At 28.5% G+C, this 19,559-nt stretch overlaps 1 protein-coding gene across 2 annotated transcripts; it reads left to right on the top strand.

Moving 5' to 3' along the window:
• Nucleotides 1-6,072: 6,072 nt before the first annotated feature.
• On the top strand, nucleotides 6,073-7,672 carry LOC113858255 (homeobox-leucine zipper protein HAT22). 2 transcript variants are annotated; one of them, XM_027490794.1, is made up of 4 exons: nucleotides 6,073-6,272; nucleotides 6,324-6,698; nucleotides 6,893-6,972; nucleotides 7,113-7,581. In XM_027490794.1, the coding sequence occupies exons 1-4, from the start codon at nucleotides 6,165-6,167 to the stop codon at nucleotides 7,393-7,395; spliced, it is 846 nt and encodes a 281-aa protein (XP_027346595.1). In that variant the 5' UTR covers nucleotides 6,073-6,164; the 3' UTR covers nucleotides 7,396-7,581. The 2 variants fall into 2 exon arrangements, with proteins under 2 accessions (XP_027346595.1, XP_027346594.1); XM_027490793.1 differs by having other exon boundaries at nucleotides 6,074-6,698; nucleotides 7,113-7,672.
• The last annotated feature ends 11,887 nt before the right edge of the window (nucleotides 7,673-19,559 follow it).

Below are 19,559 nucleotides of genomic sequence, written 5' to 3'. Positions count from 1 at the left end.
TTAAAAAAATTGTTAACTTTAATTCTTAGAATTGAATTAAATAATAATTCAAGATAATAATTTTTTTTAAAAATATTATCTTAATAATATAAATATAATATATATTATTTTTAATATTTATTATTTATAAATACTTAAAAATAAAATTAACAAAACATTTTGCGTTAATTTGATTAAACTGATTTTAAATTATTTTTATTTTAAAAATGCTAAAATTAACATTTAAACTAAGTTTAAATAACTATTAACAATAAAATTTTATTAAAAAAATATTTAACCTGCTTTTATAATTTTTAATTAATAAATTTTTTTAATAAAAATTTACTAATTTTAAGTTCTTAAATTTCATTCTAAAAGATTGATATAAACAAACGATTATTTTTATTCGAGGTAACATTTACATAATATAAGTTAATATAAAATAAATTTTTATTAAAAATTGTAACATTTAAGAACATTAATACATTATATTATATATTTTTAATAAAAATTTATTATATATAAAAATTTATCTTGTACAATATAAAGTTATAATACAGGTTAAAAAATGATTAATAAAAATTTTATTTTAATTATTAGAGTTGGTGAAATTGCTTTTTAAAATAAGTTAGACCGATTGAATTTGCTAAATTAAAAGATTCTGACTTTAAATTTTTTAAAATTTAGGTTTGAATTAAGTTTATTATTAAATAATATTATTATTATTTATTATCATTAATTAATAAATAAAAAATAATAATTTTTACGTTATTTTGTAAATTAAAAAACATTATCATTAAATAACAATATATATTTTCTCATACGTAAAATAATTATTATTATTGATTTTATATTAAATATATATAATAGATAGTTGTGTTAGTAATTTATTTTAAAAATATATAATTATTTTTTAATTTTTAAGACATTAAAAGAATTATAATAATAAATTTAAAAAATATATAATATTCTCTTAAATTTACGAATGTTGTAGTAAATAATTAAATAAAATTAATAGATGCTAAGAAAATAATTGATAGTATATTTTTTGTCTTATAAAAATTAAAATTTTAACAATGTTATATTTTATTATAATTATAATATAATTAAATTTAAATTATTAAAATAAAAAATTGAAAATAATTATTATTTATATAAAATCAATTCAATTGCGACTTAAATTGTAATTAAATGTTCTAGTTAATAATAACGGATATACATAGAAAGATATGAAATATTGTTCCTCTGCCTCACAAAAGATGCTCTCTTTTATCATTAAACTCACGATCAATATGAAGTTTGAAGCAAGAGTCGAATCATCGCTATTCCGTTAGATATGAAAATAAGATTAAAGAATTTTCTTCAGTCTATTATTTTAAATTAACAATAATTTAAACATTTTAAATTAATAGTGTTTAAATGACTAAATTTATTTTTATTGTAAAAGCTCTATCAAAATAATGAGAACCGGAACGGATATATTTGTTTTAATCAATTATATACATATATTATTACTACTAACTTGGTTTTGTTTACACAATGATATACCAATAGGTAGACAAGAATTAAAAGTTGTTTTTCCTTTGTCTCTTTGCTAATTGCATTTCTTCTTATTGGCCCTTTTTCTGAAAAGGTCACAAGCCGTAAATTAAAATTTTCTCTATCACTTTGAATGAACTTAATTGGTTGAGAAACAAAAAATTGAGAAGATGCAATGTTATCAGACTAGAATATTTTTTACTAAAAAGTATAATCATTTCTCTAAGTTGATTTTGTCTTGATGCGTAATGAAAATTAATTGGAGTTTTTAAATTTATTTATTTTGCTTTCTTGGGTGATATGATTGAGGGGGGTGAGTTGGGAGTTCGGGTAAGTGTCACGGCTGAGAGGAGTGGACCCCGGAGTAGGGTGTAGACGCTGAGGAAGCCACGGTTTCCTTGAATAAGACATTTGATAATTATATATCGGTACATATAATTAAATGATGATTCATCTTGTCATATTAAAAGTATTTTAAGAATTGAATTTTAAAAAAATGTAAGTAAGGGGGTGAAATGAAACTGGGAAAATAGGCGAACAGGGAAAGCAGCACGGTCGGGTGGAGTGAGAGGCAGGGCAGGAACAGACAAACATCACCGAAACCTTATCTCAAATAATGATCTCTCTATCTCTCTCAATTTGTACGCTCCACAATCATCGACCTCTCACGGAATCAACTCCCATCAATACCAAATCATTGGTGGGCCCATGTGTCTGTGCCCCACATACATGCCCTCATCTCCCCCACGTGTCTACACTTCCACCTATTGCATTCCTTTTTCTTTTTCTTTTATTTTTAATACACACGTATACCCGATATAGCATGTTCTATTATGTAATATTTTTATCAACAATTATTTTAATTAGTCGTCCCTGATTTTATAAAATTAATATAGTAATAATTATAGCATAATTAAATGCTTCTTATATTTTATAAATTTATAATACGTTAGTTTTTATACATATCAATGAATAAGTGGATATTTTTGTTAATATAACTTGTTAAAATTTATTTAATAGAATAAACTTGTTTACATAGATTTATTTATTAATTTAAACTTACATTAATATGAATCAATCATTTTTTCACTTTCGATACATGTTATATACAAAACAAAGTTATTTAGCGAAGATGACATGATAACCACCACCACTGATTTGTTGGGTTTCATGTCACTCTGTTGTGGGGATGTGACGGGGAATCAGATTGCTGAGTTATTTAATTAAAGCCAACACTTTGATCATTAGCATATGTATATGTCACATGAATATTATGATTATTATATCCAATCATCCCATAAAGTGAAATTTGGGAGAATAAATACCTCATATAGGCATTTAATCTATAATAATCCTCATCTTCATGAAACCATGTTCATTTCCGGGGTATAAGATCCATTTTTTGGCCTTAATTATAATTCCTTCACGGTATCAAAGTCAAATTCAATCCACTTTGGGTGGGTTGGAGTCCCAAAACAAAACAAAACAACGGTTGCTCATAAGCTTTTCTTTTTGGTATTCAGCCACTCAGTGACAAAAGCCATGGATAATCCCCTTCTAAAGTATTTGGTACATGACATCTGATCCTCTTATTTGCTCAATCATTACACAAATTGTAATGCATGACGTTAGTAGTTTTTTAATAAATGGAATTTATTTGGTAGCGTAGAAAACACATTAAAGCCACTACACTCCATAAACTGTTGCTCCTATTCGTCTACTGAAGTGAGATAACCGTATATATTACGGGTCATCATATTTTTATATTTTTTAAGAGGAGTGTTTGTATTCAAGAAAAAATAAAAATACACAGAAAATATGATTTAAAAAAAGTAGGTGAAAATAAGGTATAAAAAATATATAAAAATATTATTATTATTTAATATTATTTTTGAGATTTTTTCGTAGTTTTAAATTTTTTCTTCTTTTTAAAGTAAAGTATAAATAAGTCTTCTGTGAGTACTATTTAAATTTGACAATTTTTTCTATTTTAGAATAAAAAATTATCACCATTTTAAATTAAGATATAACTCTTTTACACACGTATATATAATTTCAAAATAAAATGTAAAAATTCCTTGCATCATAAATACTCACATATGTCGTAATAAATAAGCATTTCATATTAGAAAAATCAACTCAGCACGCGGAAGATACAAATATGTTTCACCCAACACAAAAAGGAAATGATTATCATTATAAAGGTCGCTTTTTTCTTTTCAATTTTGACCTTGTGATCCATGAGATTGAAATTTAATTCAGGTGCATGAATAAATCAACGATGCACACATTAAGGTTAGACATAAGAAGCGGGGCCTTATCCTTCGTGTACCAATACTGTTCATTTAAATACTTTTTTTTTGTCGATGTAGATGACTCGGGTTATTTGTCGGTATTGTCAAATATAATAATACTTTTTTAAATGAAAATCAATGAGTACTGTGAATTAAATAAAAGCTTAAAATTTGATTAATTTCTGATTTTTCTTGTCTTTTATAAAATATTTACGTGATTTTAATGAGAAAAATATTAATTGGATACTCTAAAAATTATTTATTCCGAATAATGTAAATGTCAATTTAGTCCTATATAAATTATCAAAGTATTAATTTAGGGGGTAAATAAGTATATAAAATTTTTAAATTGATATCTATTTTAATTTAAACATTGAGAAATCTGAATGTTTAAAATCTTTGACCCAATTTTCTTTACGTATCTTTAAAAGACTAATTTTAGGTTTTGTTTCCTCAAATCTACAAACCATTCTTCTGATTTGTCCGGTCTAATTTTTATACTATGAAAATAACAATAAAATTATTTCTAAAGTAAGTGGATAACATTATCAAGAGAAACATAGCTCTATTATAGTTTCTTGGCGAATTAACACAGATATATTAAATTTAATTGTTTCAGTGTACCTAAAAAAAATATTCACCTTGATAATAAGATTCCTTGTCACTAGCTAATGTTTTTAGAAAAAAATTCATTCAAATCATTAATAAGGCCCAACACGGTTATTAAGTCCTAAAAATATATTGATTAAAATGAAATTTATAAGTATGTATATGGAAAAAATTATTTGGACCTATGAAATTAATTTTAACTTTGGTAACGTATAATCAGAGGCAAGAAGTAGCGACTATTGTGAAGAATAATAGCGCACGGTGCTATGAAATGAATTTGAACCTATTGACATTGAAAAGAGCTGCTAGCTGAGCAACCACGCATTAATGCATATTGATGAGAAAATTAGATGAAGAGCATGAATGAAAATGATAAAAGCAAGTGATTCGTGAACAGATAGTAGCTAGTGTTAACGCCGTTATTTTGTTTGTGATTATTTTAGGTTGATCATGAATTATGGGTGACCTAACTTCTGCTCCACATCGCCGACAATGCATTATTGGGAGTGCTTATAGTACTAATACAGAGAAGTAGGTCCGGAACACTCCACATCAACTTTCTAGTTAAGCAAAGATCCGGATTCTTGTTGATGAATCATATTCTGGCGCCATTATAACTCTTTGAAACTCCAATTGTGTCTTGTACCTACTTTTCTTTTTCTTTTCTTTTCCATTGGAAATTAACAAATCGTGCACATCCCTTTCTACTCTCCACATTCATAATAAGCAAGAGAAAACCGTCCAACCATCCCTCACATTCCTCGTTCATTAAAAAGTATGCAAGATTGGTAAGCAAGGTGACATGGTACCCATCTCTTATCTCTAACTAGTTAAGCCAGGCACGGAGTGGGAGACAGTTCATGCGGGTCTGTTTTAATTATAGAAAACATCACACACACACTCACACATGTATTAATTCCTATTTCCAATCATGGTTTTTTTTTTTATTTCCGAAATTACTTTTGGATTAATGTTTGGAGGTACCAAAGCATACGAAAGGTCTATGTAATGTGGGTGTGTACGTGTATGTTTTTAGCCAATGGGGAAAATCGTAAAATTTAGAGAAAATTAATGAATAATCAACGTAAGCAAGAAAAACAAATAAATATAAATAATAATAATAATAATAATAATAAAAAGGATATAAAGGCTGCTGGGACACGAGTAAAGTGGGACTAAAGGGCGCCAATAATTGGGACAATGTAAAGCGAAGCGGCTACATACGCAGGGAAGCATTTATAGGAAAAGAATTAAAGTGTGGCAATAATTATGTATTGTTAAATTGGTACGTGTGTGGGTGGCGAAGGGAAGGGAATCACCCACCTTCTTGATGTGTTTTGCCCTGCCATGTGAAAATGTTAGGATTGTATAGCATCGGAGAGTGAAAGATTATCCAAGTTTGTCTGTTATCATAATGGAGGTAACAGTAGTGGGGCTCAAAATGGTCAACCTATGCAAGGGATATAGAGGGGACTTTCATTATTTCCAATATACCCATCCATATTCGTTTCCCTACTCATTCCACCCTTTGATTAATAATAATCATAGCCACCCACCCACCCACCCGTTGCCCCCACAAAAAGTCTCATTCATTCTCTTTCCCCTAACTCCCTCCCTCTCTTCTTAACACCCCCTTATGCTCCCATGACACTTTATAAACCACCCCATCAGCTAATCATCATCTAAACTTCTCTTCCCTCACCTCTCTTCTCTCTCCCTTGCGCAAACACCCTTACTCTCTTCATGGGTCTTGATCAGGATGCTAGCAACTCAGGCCTTCACCTTATTCTAGGGTTAGCTTTGACTAGTACCCCCCAAGAAGATACCATCACTCCATCACCATCCAACAACGTCCATGACCATCATCAACTTACTCTTATGCCAAAACCATCTCCAACAAAGTCCTTCTCCTCCAAATCCAATTTCATCCAGCCTGAACCATCATTAACGTTGGGTCTCTCAGGTGAGAGTTACCCACCGCAGGTGGTCAAAGTCCCCAAAAATATTGGACACAACATAGTCTCCTGTGAAGACCCTCTTGACTTGTCTACGCAGACTTCACCTCGCAGTGCTGTGTCCTCCTTCTCCAGTGGCAGGATCAAGAGAGAGAGAGATGTTAGCTATGAAGAAGTGGAGCCAACAGAGACTGAGAGGGTTTCTTCAAGAGCTAGCGACGAAGAAGAAGACGGCACCACCGCCAGAAAGAAGCTTAGGCTCACAAAAGAACAATCAGCTCTTCTAGAAGAAAGCTTCAAACAACATAGCACTCTCAATCCTGTAAGCATATAACCTATCTCTCTCTAATTATTTCCACATATATATATATATATATATATATTAATTATAATCACGTGTTCATGCATTTAACCATGTACATATACATATACGTATGTGTATATATACTCTCCCATATTATTAACTTTTCTGATTGATTTTATGATTAATATTGTTGCGCTGGATTGGATTTACAGAAACAGAAGCAAGCTCTAGCCAAGCAGTTAAATCTTCGGCCTCGACAAGTTGAGGTGTGGTTCCAGAACCGGAGAGCCAGGTATATATATTTGATTAATTTATAAGCACTCTAATCTAATAACCGAACTCTCTCTCTCTATAATAATAATAATAATAATAAGGTTAATTTATATTTGTAGTTTGAATTTGGTGACTAAGATTTTTTGGTTTGGATTGCAGAACAAAGCTGAAGCAGACAGAGGTGGATTGCGAGTTTCTAAAGAAATGTTGTGAAACGTTGACAGATGAGAACAGGAGATTACAGAAGGAGCTGCAAGAGCTAAGGGCACTGAAACTAGCTCAGCCTTTGTACATGCCTATGCCTGCAGCCACCCTCACCATGTGCCCCTCATGTGAGAGGCTCGGTGGCGTCAACGGTGGCGCTTCTCCTAAGACCCCATTTTCCATGGCTCCTAAGCCTCACTTCTACAACCCCTTCGCCAATCCTTCTGCAGCATGTTGATTGTTATTACTTATTAGGCTTTTAGTTTTCAGGTCCAGGCTTAAAAGAAAAGGAAAAAAGAAAAAACCAACCAAACAAACAATAGTTCCCCACAACCTTTGTATTTTTTTGGTTGAGGGATACGCCTTATGAACTAGTGAAAGGGGGTTAAGGGTGTAATTAACTAATACTGTAGAAATTTGTAACCGCTGATCAAAATTACTTTGTTACTTTTTCTTTATTGTATGTCTATAAATCGTTATAGAATACATCCATCTATGAAGGAATAACTATTTTTTTATTGTTTGTTTTCGCAACTCCCATGGTACATGTGGTGGTGTGTAAAGCATTGGATAACAAGTCAAAATCCGAATTATATGTCTTTGACTAAAATGCTACCAAAATTTAATGCCAAAAGAACAAGAAATCAGTTGTATAATTGTATAACAAAAATGAATTTGGACGCGGTTGATCTAGGCGCGACTATCTATCTACTACATAGAAAATGATATCTCTAAAAGATAAGCTCTCTCTTAAGAATTAATTTATGATTATATTTTAAAAATATTATATTTTTTCCGTTCATATGTTGACTCTAATAATAATGTAGCATTCTTAAATGGGAGCAGAAAATAAACAAAAAATGTAGCGAAAAGGGGAAAAACTATTCCTTGCAATCATGTAAATAGCCCCTGCCTAATATTTTTAATGGGTGTAGTCAAAAGATATATATGTCAGTTGGATTGGGGGTTATGATTAAGTTAGAGAAAGGTTGAAGGTGCGGAGAGGGGAAGTTAGGTCACGTGTTTTTGTCTGCAAAATGAGTTGCTTAATGAGAAGGCGGTGTGATGAGGCATGTGGGGGAAACAAAGCAGAGGATGATTGACTATGAGAAAACAAAGGAGGAGCAAGAAAGAGTTGATTATGTGCCTACATGCACATGATGTCGTCTCGTGAGATGCTTTACCTTTAAGGGGACTAGTGGGCCACACCCCCCCCACGTGATGACCCAATGGGCCGGTCTCTCTCAAAATCTCTACATGAGATTTTCCCTTCAAGGTCAGCCCCTTCATCTTTCTTTTCCCCCACTCCTTTTCCCTTCAATTGCCCCGCCCCAAATCTCTATCTGAATCATCATTGCTATCTACGTTGTTGTCAATATTTAATAATTACTTTTAATTAAATTATTATCATTTTCTTATTTTTCCTATTTTTTAATTCATGCAAACTCATTATTTCATTTAGCGGTTTTTTCAATCCAAAATTCCACCTCACAAATCATACCAGGTTCCCAACTGCTCAAATGAAAGGTAAAGATCACGTGTCCACTGCTATATACGTTCTAGGCACGCTATCATGATTGGAATTAGACATTTGAACGTTGAAAAACAGAGACGAGACCAGACCATCTTAACATTAAACTACATAATATACAGGCGTTTTAGATTCGGGAATTAATATATAAATAAAAGTGACATGAGTTTTAATTGGCTAAGGTATTTTAAATAAATATATCACTTACACTTCAAACTCTCTCTCTTCTTTTTTTTTTTTCAATCAGAATCATATTTAAAATTATCACACAGTTATTGTTAACAGTAGAAGAAAATTAACTTTTAAAAAATCACATATTGATGATGCTTTTATTTTTCATTACGTCACTTGTCGTATTATTTTATTTTTCTTTCTATTTTATAAAAATATTATATAATTTTACTGTGCAATTAATATTTTTATTTTTCACCATTATTGAGATACTGTTCAAAAGGCAAAAAAAGAGAAAATAAAAGGAAGGACAAAATGATAAATATAAAGGTGTAATGGAAAGTAAAGAAAAAGACAAAAAGGAAAAGTAAGTATAAAATTGAAATGTTAGAAAAAAATAGGAAAATAAAACTTATACTGTTAAGCAAATTATATTGATTTAATTATTATTAAAATTCTACGCATCATTCATGTTGGGGTGGACCAATAAATATTATGAGAGGGACTTTCCCGGAAAAGGGAACAACTTCCTGGAAACTACTAATTTATCAGAGTCCTCCTCATCCCTTTCATACCCCATTTTTAACCAACGCCGTCATCATCACGTCCCCCAAACTCACTCCTTGCACTCCAACTCCACGAATATCACAAATTTTAAAATTATGCTAATAGCGCGAAGACCCTGAGTGTGTGAAAGCTACGTAAAAATATACAACTTTCCGGTTCATTATTTTTACTCGTAGCTCTAACTTGCAAAACAGAGATTAAGAATTGAACTGGTCACGAGTCAATTTGTTTGTTTGAGCCATGTTTAGATTCGCATTATGTAACTATATAATGCGCGTTCATACAGTAAACGTTACTCTTCATTGTGCTATATTAGACAACTAAATTGGATCGTCAATCCAATCGACACAATTTAAAGAAAATAATATTTATTCTAATAAATATTTTATTATAACTAAAATTGATGGAAAAATAATTAAGCATGTCCGATCGGAGTGGCCAAAAATTTGCTGAACCTGGTTCTCCTTGGACACGTGTGATCGTAAATACTAGCCCGTTTATGGTGGCTAAAACAAACGGAGCGTGAGAAAAGGGATGTTTTTAGTTGGGAAAAAATTTATCCGAGTTAAAAAAAAAATGGGAAGTGAAATATATATTTGAAAAGTTAAATGAGTAATGAAGAGGGATATCTGGTGGTTCATGCGTAAATGCAGAATGAAAGCACCTTTGTGAAAAAGTCTTGGATGTTTAGTTCACCTCTTGTGATGGGATCATGATTTTCTGTTGATTTTGTATAATACGTGTGCGCACACGTAAGAGTCTTTACCGAGTCCCAGATAAGCCCAAGACATATGTCTTGTGCTCGCTACTTTGTCGGCCTTTAAATGGTATTCATTTCAACGAAAATACTTGTTGGTTTTATTATTATTTTGTCATCATTGATAAAAAGCAGTATGGGTGTGGTCTCGTCATCTTAATTCAGTTCCTAATATATTCATTTTTCTTTGAAAACACTCAACTCAATCATCAGATTAATTACGAGCCCATAATATTATATGCTTTGCAATTGCAAATTCACCCAATTATTATATACAAATAGCTATCTCAAACGTCGAGTATTTGTCACATTACCTAACTTACAAATATCATCCATTAATTATATCATGGATGTTTTCTTGAATTCAACTACCGCAACATTACTTTAATTGTGCTAAATTCATTAATACAACAAACTCAACTACATATTATTTTTATCAGTTTCTCCTTTGTTTTACGCATTGCAAAGAGAAAAAAAATAAAATGAAACTACTTTGGCTAGAAGGTTCTCTAGTGTCGCCAAAAAAAAAGGTTTCTCCTCTGGAATGGTTTACCCGTCTCTCGTGGGTTTACAATAAGGAATTCAACTTCCATTTTGACATGTAACTTTGTGAGTCAGAAAATTGAAGATAAGCTTCAGTCCACTTAAAAGAAGCGAAAAAAAATAGAAATTGCAACTGAGTTTTGCGGTATCATGTGCCTTGACCAAAGTCAAAATGGAAAAATAAACGACGATAAAAACGTTCTAACTAAAGTTATGATGTATCTATTCAAATAGATTATCAATTATAACAAAATAATAATAATGAATTATTTAATTTTCACTAGTTTATTTTTGGACTTTTACATTCACCAAACACATTGAAAACATGTATTCCAGCTGTTGAAATTAGAATTATGTTATATTCGATCCTTTTACTTCAACTTTTCTGCTGTTTTTTCCCAGCAGTTTACGTTAATACAGTCATTAATTGAAACATTTAACCTACTATGAAAAGATCAAACTGAAAACCTTCGTGGATTACCTGATAGAGGAATTCATGGGGTCCAATTAGTCTGTAAGAAAATACAGTCCCAAAAAATTATAGTTTATTTTATTTTTAAAATTAATAATATAAATTCTGGACAAAAATAGCTTAAGGATGCCGTTAAACTAGGGATTTTTTCCTCAGTAAACAGTATGGTGAAAATTTGTACTATAGTACAAAAGATAATTAAAGGACCAATATGTCCGTTTTTTTTAACATTATTGCGACCACACAAAACAAATAATGCATAACACAAATGGAACTGCAGAAAATTTTGCTGTATCACAAAAGTTTCCAATATATTCTATGAATTAATTAATTGATCCTCAAATTAACAACTAACAACGCAAGGAATTATCCAGTTATCACTTACGTTGTGCTGATTTGTTTGTACTTTTCCTCAATCAATCAAAAGCCCCTTAAGTTATTATAAATGTCAAGGCACTGATCATGCCGCTATCTATAGTCATCAAAATAAAAAATGGCTACTAATTAATTAATCACGAAAATAGAGAAGAGAGAACATTGAAACGTGGACGTGGTTTGGCCATATATATCATGCATATGGCGGTAGATTCTTGAAAGGAAACAATGCTCATAAATTGTCATAATTTCATTTTCAATGTCAATTGTATCGGAAAGGGTGTGAATAAGATGGTCTTTGGGGCTGCAAAGGGTAGTGTTGTCGGGCGAATAGGCAAACCTCCAAGTGTCTTTGAGAAAGTAAAGCGAGTGTAACCTAATGGCATAAAAATTAAACAAATAAATAATAATGGGGTTCGGGTATTAAGTGGACATAACCATACCAACGGGCCATGATCAAATTCAGCATATCCAGATGGCGACTTTAATAACGTTGCCTTCTATTACCATGTGTACACATGTAAGTTCTAATTGCAAGATGAAGATAATTGAGCAATAAATTCAAATACATAATCGCCCCGTACCTTAGAATCGAAAGCGATGCATTGCCGCAAGTAACAACAACTATAAACACATAATTTCATTATGATAGAAAAACAATTATAAACAGATAAAGGATACGCAGGATTCTCGAAAGTCTCAAATGTCGCAAAAACTTGCGGAAATGTAGCAGTCACGTGTCCTGCCCCAAACAAGAATGCTAATAATATGAAGCATATCATCAATATCATTAATCATTTTTATAATGTCTAATATTTTCCATTCTCTTTTCTTTTTCATTTTTAAGTATGATGATAATGAATGATACCTGCTCTGATTTTTTTAGCAAACTGCCGGGTTTCTTTCTCGTAGCTTCTGTGGCCCGAAACTGTCAGAAGAAGAAATCAAGTTGAACTTAACATTTCTTTATGCCTAAATGAATCCAAAGAATAAGATTTTTCCAATTAATAAAAATTATTTGTTAAAATTATAATTTTATTTAAATTTTCCCTTTTAGATTATTTGAGATGACAAATTATTTATTAATACCGTAACTAATTTTATTTATTAGTTTTTCAATTAATGCTAAAGTTACTATTTTTAACTTTTCTTGAAGCATGTTGTTGAACTTAAGTATTTTCTCCATTTTTAAATTATTTTTTATTTACGTAGTGCGTATATTTGTTTACGCCTACTAATATAATAAATGATTTTTCAAATAAAAAACCTTATTAGAAGAGTTAATTGTAATTATGTATTAATTAAACATTCGTATGATATTTTTAAAAATAAAAAATAAAAAATAATTAATCCATTTTTAATATTTTTAATATGAAAAATATTTTAAAATAAAATAAAACTCCTAAAGTGATACACAATTTAAACTTGAGAAAGTAATAATTTATTAATTTAAATTTTGAAAAAAATTATTATACTGAGCTAAAATTATTGGAATTTGTTAAAGTTATCTAATAAGTAATAAATGCTTTTGGAATAGTACAGATGAAGAGAACGAAATAGAAGAAAAAATAAAGGGACGAATGAAGATAATAAAGCTATTTTTAGGAGAAAAGGCTAAAATTTGATGGGAGACAATTTTAAGGAAAGAAATAATGAATTAATATATAAATATTTTTTAATCATAATTTAATTATTATTGATTAAATTTCGGTCAAACTCATACATAAAATTAAAATAATAAAATATGATTCTCAATCTTAATCTATTAAACAAAATTAAGCATTATTGTGATTAAAAATTATTGTTAATTATGTACTAAGAGAAATAATAAAATTTAAATATCATAAACATGAATATTAAAAAATCATACAAAACTTAAAAACATGATTGAGAATAAGAGGTAAAAACAAATAAAAATTTGATTAAGGATAAAATTTTAAATTTCAATTATTGAACTTGAATTAGAGAATTATTCTTTAAGTGTTTATCCTTTCATGTTCGGATCCATAAATGCAGAGAAATAAAACATAAAAGGATAAAATTAACAAGAAGAATAAAAACAAAAATTTATGTTGAAAACTTCAATATTAAACATGAAAATAACAAAGAAAATTAAAGTAATTCAAACATACTAAAAGAGATAAAAGAAAAGTTATTTATAGTAATCTTAATTAAGTCTAATAGGATTTATACAAGTTCAAAACACAAAGAACCTTTAATAGAATAAATTAAAACTTAATAAAAGTGTATTCTAAAGATTATTTTTCTTATAGTTGAAATGGTTTAATTTGTAAAATGTAGAATGCTAAAAACACACTCTCTAATATATTCTTCATTGTTGACTATAATTTATTAAAAATTAAAAAAATATAAGAGATAAACATTAATTTAGGAGTAAAAAAAATAAAATTTACATAATTTTTATAGTTTTCAATTAATTTAATTAATAATGGGGGAGTGTGTTCAAAAAGTGAGTTAGAGAGTATTTTGCTGATATTACTTTTTGCACAAACAATATCTTTCAACTTTACAGTTTTTTTTTTTACAAAATTATTCATCAAATTGAAGTCTCAAAAAAGGCATTTAATAAAACAAAAATCACCTTTAAATTCAACCTATAGCTTAAGATATCATCAAAATAGTAAATATAGATTATGAATGCTAAAAATATAAAATTAGAATAATTTGATCTTTTAAATCCAGGTAAGATCTTCTAAATAAATGCAACAAATTTAAAGTAATTAAATATTATTAATATTATTATTATTATATAATTAGGCTAAGTAATAAATATGATTGAAATATAATTTATTATAATACTATAATTACATATATTAACTAATGTGTTGCATTTAGTGTCGACTTTTAATATTAAGCATACTTTTAGTTTCTATACTGCAATTTACATGTGATTTTATTTCTCCTAATTTTAACTGTTTACCTTGAGTCCTTTTAGTTTTTTAAATGCTTCAATTAAATTATTTATTGTAAATTTTTTTAATAATTAATAAAAATATAATAAAAGAATAAAATTTTATTAATTTATGCATATATATAATATTTAAATAATATATATATATATATATATATATATAATAAAAGTCTCAATTTCAAGATAAAATACTTAATTTGAGAAATTAAAAAATTATAGAGACTAAATATAAAAAAATTAAAACTAAGATAGCCAAAATTGCAGACTTTAATATAATTAGACTTTAATATTAATGTACTGACCCTTAATACCAACGTTTGTTATACAAATTATAAAAGTAAAACTTCACTTATAATTGAAGATTATACCTAAGTTTTGAGTCCTTAAAATTGAATTTAAATAGAAATTAATATACTTCAACTGAGAGAAAAATTGAAATGGAAGATAGTATCAGCATCATTCATCATTGCCCTGACACTGTTTGTAAACTGCACTTGACTGTGGAAGTTATTTTAGGCAAAGCTGAATTTGAGCTATAAATGTTGGGACCCTATTAGATACATCACCATATGCCATGCTGGTGTTAAGGTGATGGAGGTTGCTACCGCTCTTATTCTTCATTTATTCTAACCTGACACTCCACAGTGCCCAAATATAGCTCAAATGATTGCATGTGGTTGGCCCAAAATCCGTAATAATAATTTGGATTGTGGTCAACCTAATAATTTTCATTGGTGGACCACTACTTCTTCTTCTTCTTCTTGTTTTTTTTACAATAAATGTTAATGCTGCCTTATTTATCTATTTATCTACAAATTTATAAGTATAAAATTAATCATTTTGTTATGAATTTTTAGTAAAATTTTCAATATATTTTTTATTAGTAGTTTTTCCTTTTATCAACTTAACTATTGTCAATTTTTTATTTATTATACTTAAAATTTTAATATAAATAATAATAATAATTAATATTATCTTAAATTTTTACTTAACAGATAAATAAAAATAAAATTTATTTTCTCTCTAGACAAATAAATAGAAATAAGGATAATATTTAAGTAAAATTTTGCCTAAATTGAAGTTATTTTGTAAAACGCATATATGAAAATCTAAAGTAAGACCGTCATAATATAAATGGCTTATACACAAATGCTTTTTGAAACTAAGTTTCTAAAAGTAAAATTGGTATAACATTTAATAAACGTATTACATTTAAATAAATTATATTTATAAATTACAAATGCGTTATAAATTTTATTTATATACCCACATCAATAGGCTTGTTCGTTAGATAATATATGTTATGCTTGAAGGAATATAAGATTGATATAAAAAAATTTATACTAAATATTTTATGAAACTACTAAGTGGACTATTTGAAAATTTATTCCTAATTGTTTAAGTTTTCTGGACTATTTGCATTTTTGTTAAGAGGAGTTTCTTTTTGTATTTTTTTTTATTTGCACTCTGTTTATTTTATTTTATGTTTGCAAATACCCTCCATGTCTCAACTCCGCTCTTCCTCACGTAATTGTCGTTGTTGTCAATGTGATGGTCTTGATTGGCAATGTCTTGTTGCAGTCATGTGTAATGTATGAAACTTACCATCCTTTCTACCATAACTGTTCTTGTACCCTTATATCTATAGCTAATACGGCAACCATTCACATTTTAATTTAAATTGGGAGTATACATGATATAACAAGGGGAAAACATTCACAATATTCCTATAAGCAGTTCAATTTCTTGCAGTTGCATCCTCTTTTTTCTCGTGCTAAAGCTGGAGTTTTGTTTGGGTCATCCTAAAAGAAGATAATAATTAATATGCTATAAAATTTGGTTTAAATTGCATAGTAGAAAAACTAAATTTTATTTTTCTAACTCCAAATTTAGGTACAGAATCATAACTTCGGTTGACTTTAGGAGCAAATGCGAGAGGGTTATGAGATTCAATCTGCTTGCGAGTTTAAAGAACAGTGTCTTCCTTAATTAGTTCGTTGAAGAGGGTCCTATGATAGATAAGAAAAATGTAGTTGTTTAAAATTGAAGCAATCAGGAGTTTAAGGCTGTTGTAGTGGCTCCTACATATAAGGGCAATGTGGTGGTAGAGCTCTAAGAGATTGAATTGGCGACCAAAAATAAATACCTATGCAAATAGATTTTTCTTTTTTTTGGGTATTAAACGTGTCTAAAAACCGATGGACTAAACCTACCTAATCATTTTAGGGTAATGAACACCATAATTATCCCTTTTAAGTAGAGGAATAAGATGGGAAGGCAAAGAATCTAAATAAATTTCTTCCACAAGGATATTATAAGTTTAGTTAGCTAGGAAATCAGCATAACTATTAGCTTCTTTGTAAAAATTATATAAACAAACAATCTTAAGACAACGTGTTAAAGTTCTAATTTTCTTAAGTAAAGGAAAAAGCATAAGACTTAAGGGATTATTAGAATGAATAAGATCAGTAGCTAATCAGAATCTAATTTAACAAAGACCAATTTTACGCCAAGATTTTTAACAGTTATAAGGCCAAATAGAAAGCCCTAGAGTTCAGCAGCGAAGTTGAGCAAAATTCAAGTGTTTTTACAAAGACATCACAAAACCTCCCTTAATCATCTTTAACAAGCCCCTACAGGCTGCAAATTTTTTCAAGAGATGAATAAAATCATCAATGTTGAGTTTAAATCTCCCAACCCAACAAGGAATGCAGCCAATAAGAGTTTCTTACTTGCAAGTCCTGTGTATCAAAGAAGAGACCAAATTCCAATAAGGTTTTATGCAATTTACATAGTGTTGGATTTGAAATTTAACATTTTTTTTTATCAAAAGCATTTTTGTTAAAAATTCAATCATTTCAATGTTTCCAAAACAACCAAATTATTACGTCAAGCAAATATTTCAATTAACAATGCCGTTAGAACAATTCATAGATAGATTACGACATAGCCAATTATTAATACCAGAACTAAAAAAAGTAGCACCAATTATTCTATATAATCAATTTATTCCAATATCTAAAGTCATGTAATAATTTCAAAAGACATGCATAATAGATTCAACATCAACTTTATATGTAGAACATATATATCATAGGTTACAATTTTTTTTTCTTTTTTATGAGTTAATAGTTTTTCATGAGTAACCTTCCAAAAAAAAATTCTAATTCTAAGAGTACCATGTCAACTCCAGATTGCATCAAATAAAGCTCAGTCAAAATTTTCTAATTGTTCTGTATTAATAATTAATTTATAAGCAAATTTAAAGGAAAACAATTTATTGCTAAATGGAAACTAATTCGGTGGATTAAGGTAATGTGAAAAATAAGGAGAATTATATTATTAATTAAAAATTTAATTTGATAAGAGATAAATGGAGTAATTTTAGTCTAGTCCCAAAACATAACAAGTTATTGGGTGTTTTTTTTTCTAGATTCTGAAATAAGAGAACTAGCCAAATTAGCCAAATATTTAATATCAGAAATTTAATGACCACTCCAAAATTTATTAAAAGAAGCACAATTTTAGAATACCTTTCCAAATACTAGAAATAAGCTTAGAACTGTTAGTAACACGGTTGGTTATCATTAGTATCATAATTATATTTTGCTGTCAGAACTTTAACCCATAAATTTCTTAAATAATTAGTTATCCTCCAACCTAATTTAATCATATAAACTTAGTATACTTGATGGATATATCTAAAACTTAAGGACATTTTTTGTTACTTTGGGTGAAAACCATATAAAGCTCTATAGAGTATTGATTTCATCACACATTCCTAGAGGAATAATTTGACATTGTAAATATAATTAGGAATAATTATAATACTAATCTACACTAAAGTAATTCTTCTCGCAAAAAAATTTGAGTTAACTTTCTGATTGGAGAATTTTTTTTTTCTAATTTTGTTAAAGTTGAATACAAACTTTTTTTTAGAATTTCTGTTGAAAATAAGGGTTCATAAGTAAGAACCAAGAATGTTAGATCAATAAAGTCCTAAAATCTGACCGATTAAATATTTTAAATTTATATCAACTCAGTTGGCAAAGAAAAAGGTTGAGAGAGCTTTTTTATTGATATGTTGATCAGAAGTAGAACCGAACAATTCTATTACATAATTAATTACTTTAGTTTGATTTTTAAAAGCCTTAACAAGTATATTTAAATCACCTGCATTGAATAAATAAAAAATACAAGGACCTATCCTACCAAAACAAATGAATTTCATTCTTCTATATTGACTTTATGTTGGATCAAATGAGTCAAGCTCTTTAAATAAAGCACATAAATATATGAAGAAAGATGATATCCTAGGTGAATTCTTTTAGTGAATATTTTTTCCCTAAAGGTCCACATTCTAGTTTATTTGAAAGCATAAAGATATCACAAAATGACAAGCAATTTGAGACCAACCTTATCAAAATCAATTTTATATAAAGATTTTTTTTAATAAAACTCCATTTCTTTTTATCGTAAGCTTTATGAAGATCAAATTTTAAAATCATATACTATTTTCCTCCTTTGAAAAATTTTAAAGAATGAATTAACTATTGTAAAATAATCATATTATCTATCATTGTCTTCCAAGAATAAGGAAAAAGAATACATAAGAAAATGACGAGACTCAAACTGAAAGTTGAGCCTAAAAGCATCAAGCGAACATCGCATGTTGTCATCTTTCTCCATCAGTTTCTTGAACTGCTTAATATAAGGCCTCAAAATATCCTATTAAGATTTAAAAAAGATGACAAATAAACTATTATGATATCAAAATTTATAATTTCTCATACTAAATAAAACACTTTTAATTTCATCTTTTGAGATAGTTTTATTAATATTTTTCAATCTTTTTTTTAACATAGAAAAAGAAATAAAGAATTCAAAACTAATATAGTCAAAGATCTGTTATTTAAACAACTTCAAATAGAGAATTCAACAGGGTTATAACATCATTGATTAAACTGATTTTTCAAGGTCTTTATCTTATTTTTCAGCCTCCTCAAAAAAATAAATGAGGTAAAAAAAATATGTTATTTCTATTTCCTAGTTTG

The sequence above is a fragment of the Abrus precatorius genome, unplaced genomic scaffold (genome assembly GCF_003935025.1).
Source record: "Abrus precatorius isolate BTA unplaced genomic scaffold, Abrus_2018 Scaffold2, whole genome shotgun sequence".
Taxonomy (NCBI): Eukaryota; Viridiplantae; Streptophyta; class Magnoliopsida; order Fabales; family Fabaceae; genus Abrus; species Abrus precatorius.
This window is presented reverse-complemented; position numbering and strand designations above follow the sequence as displayed.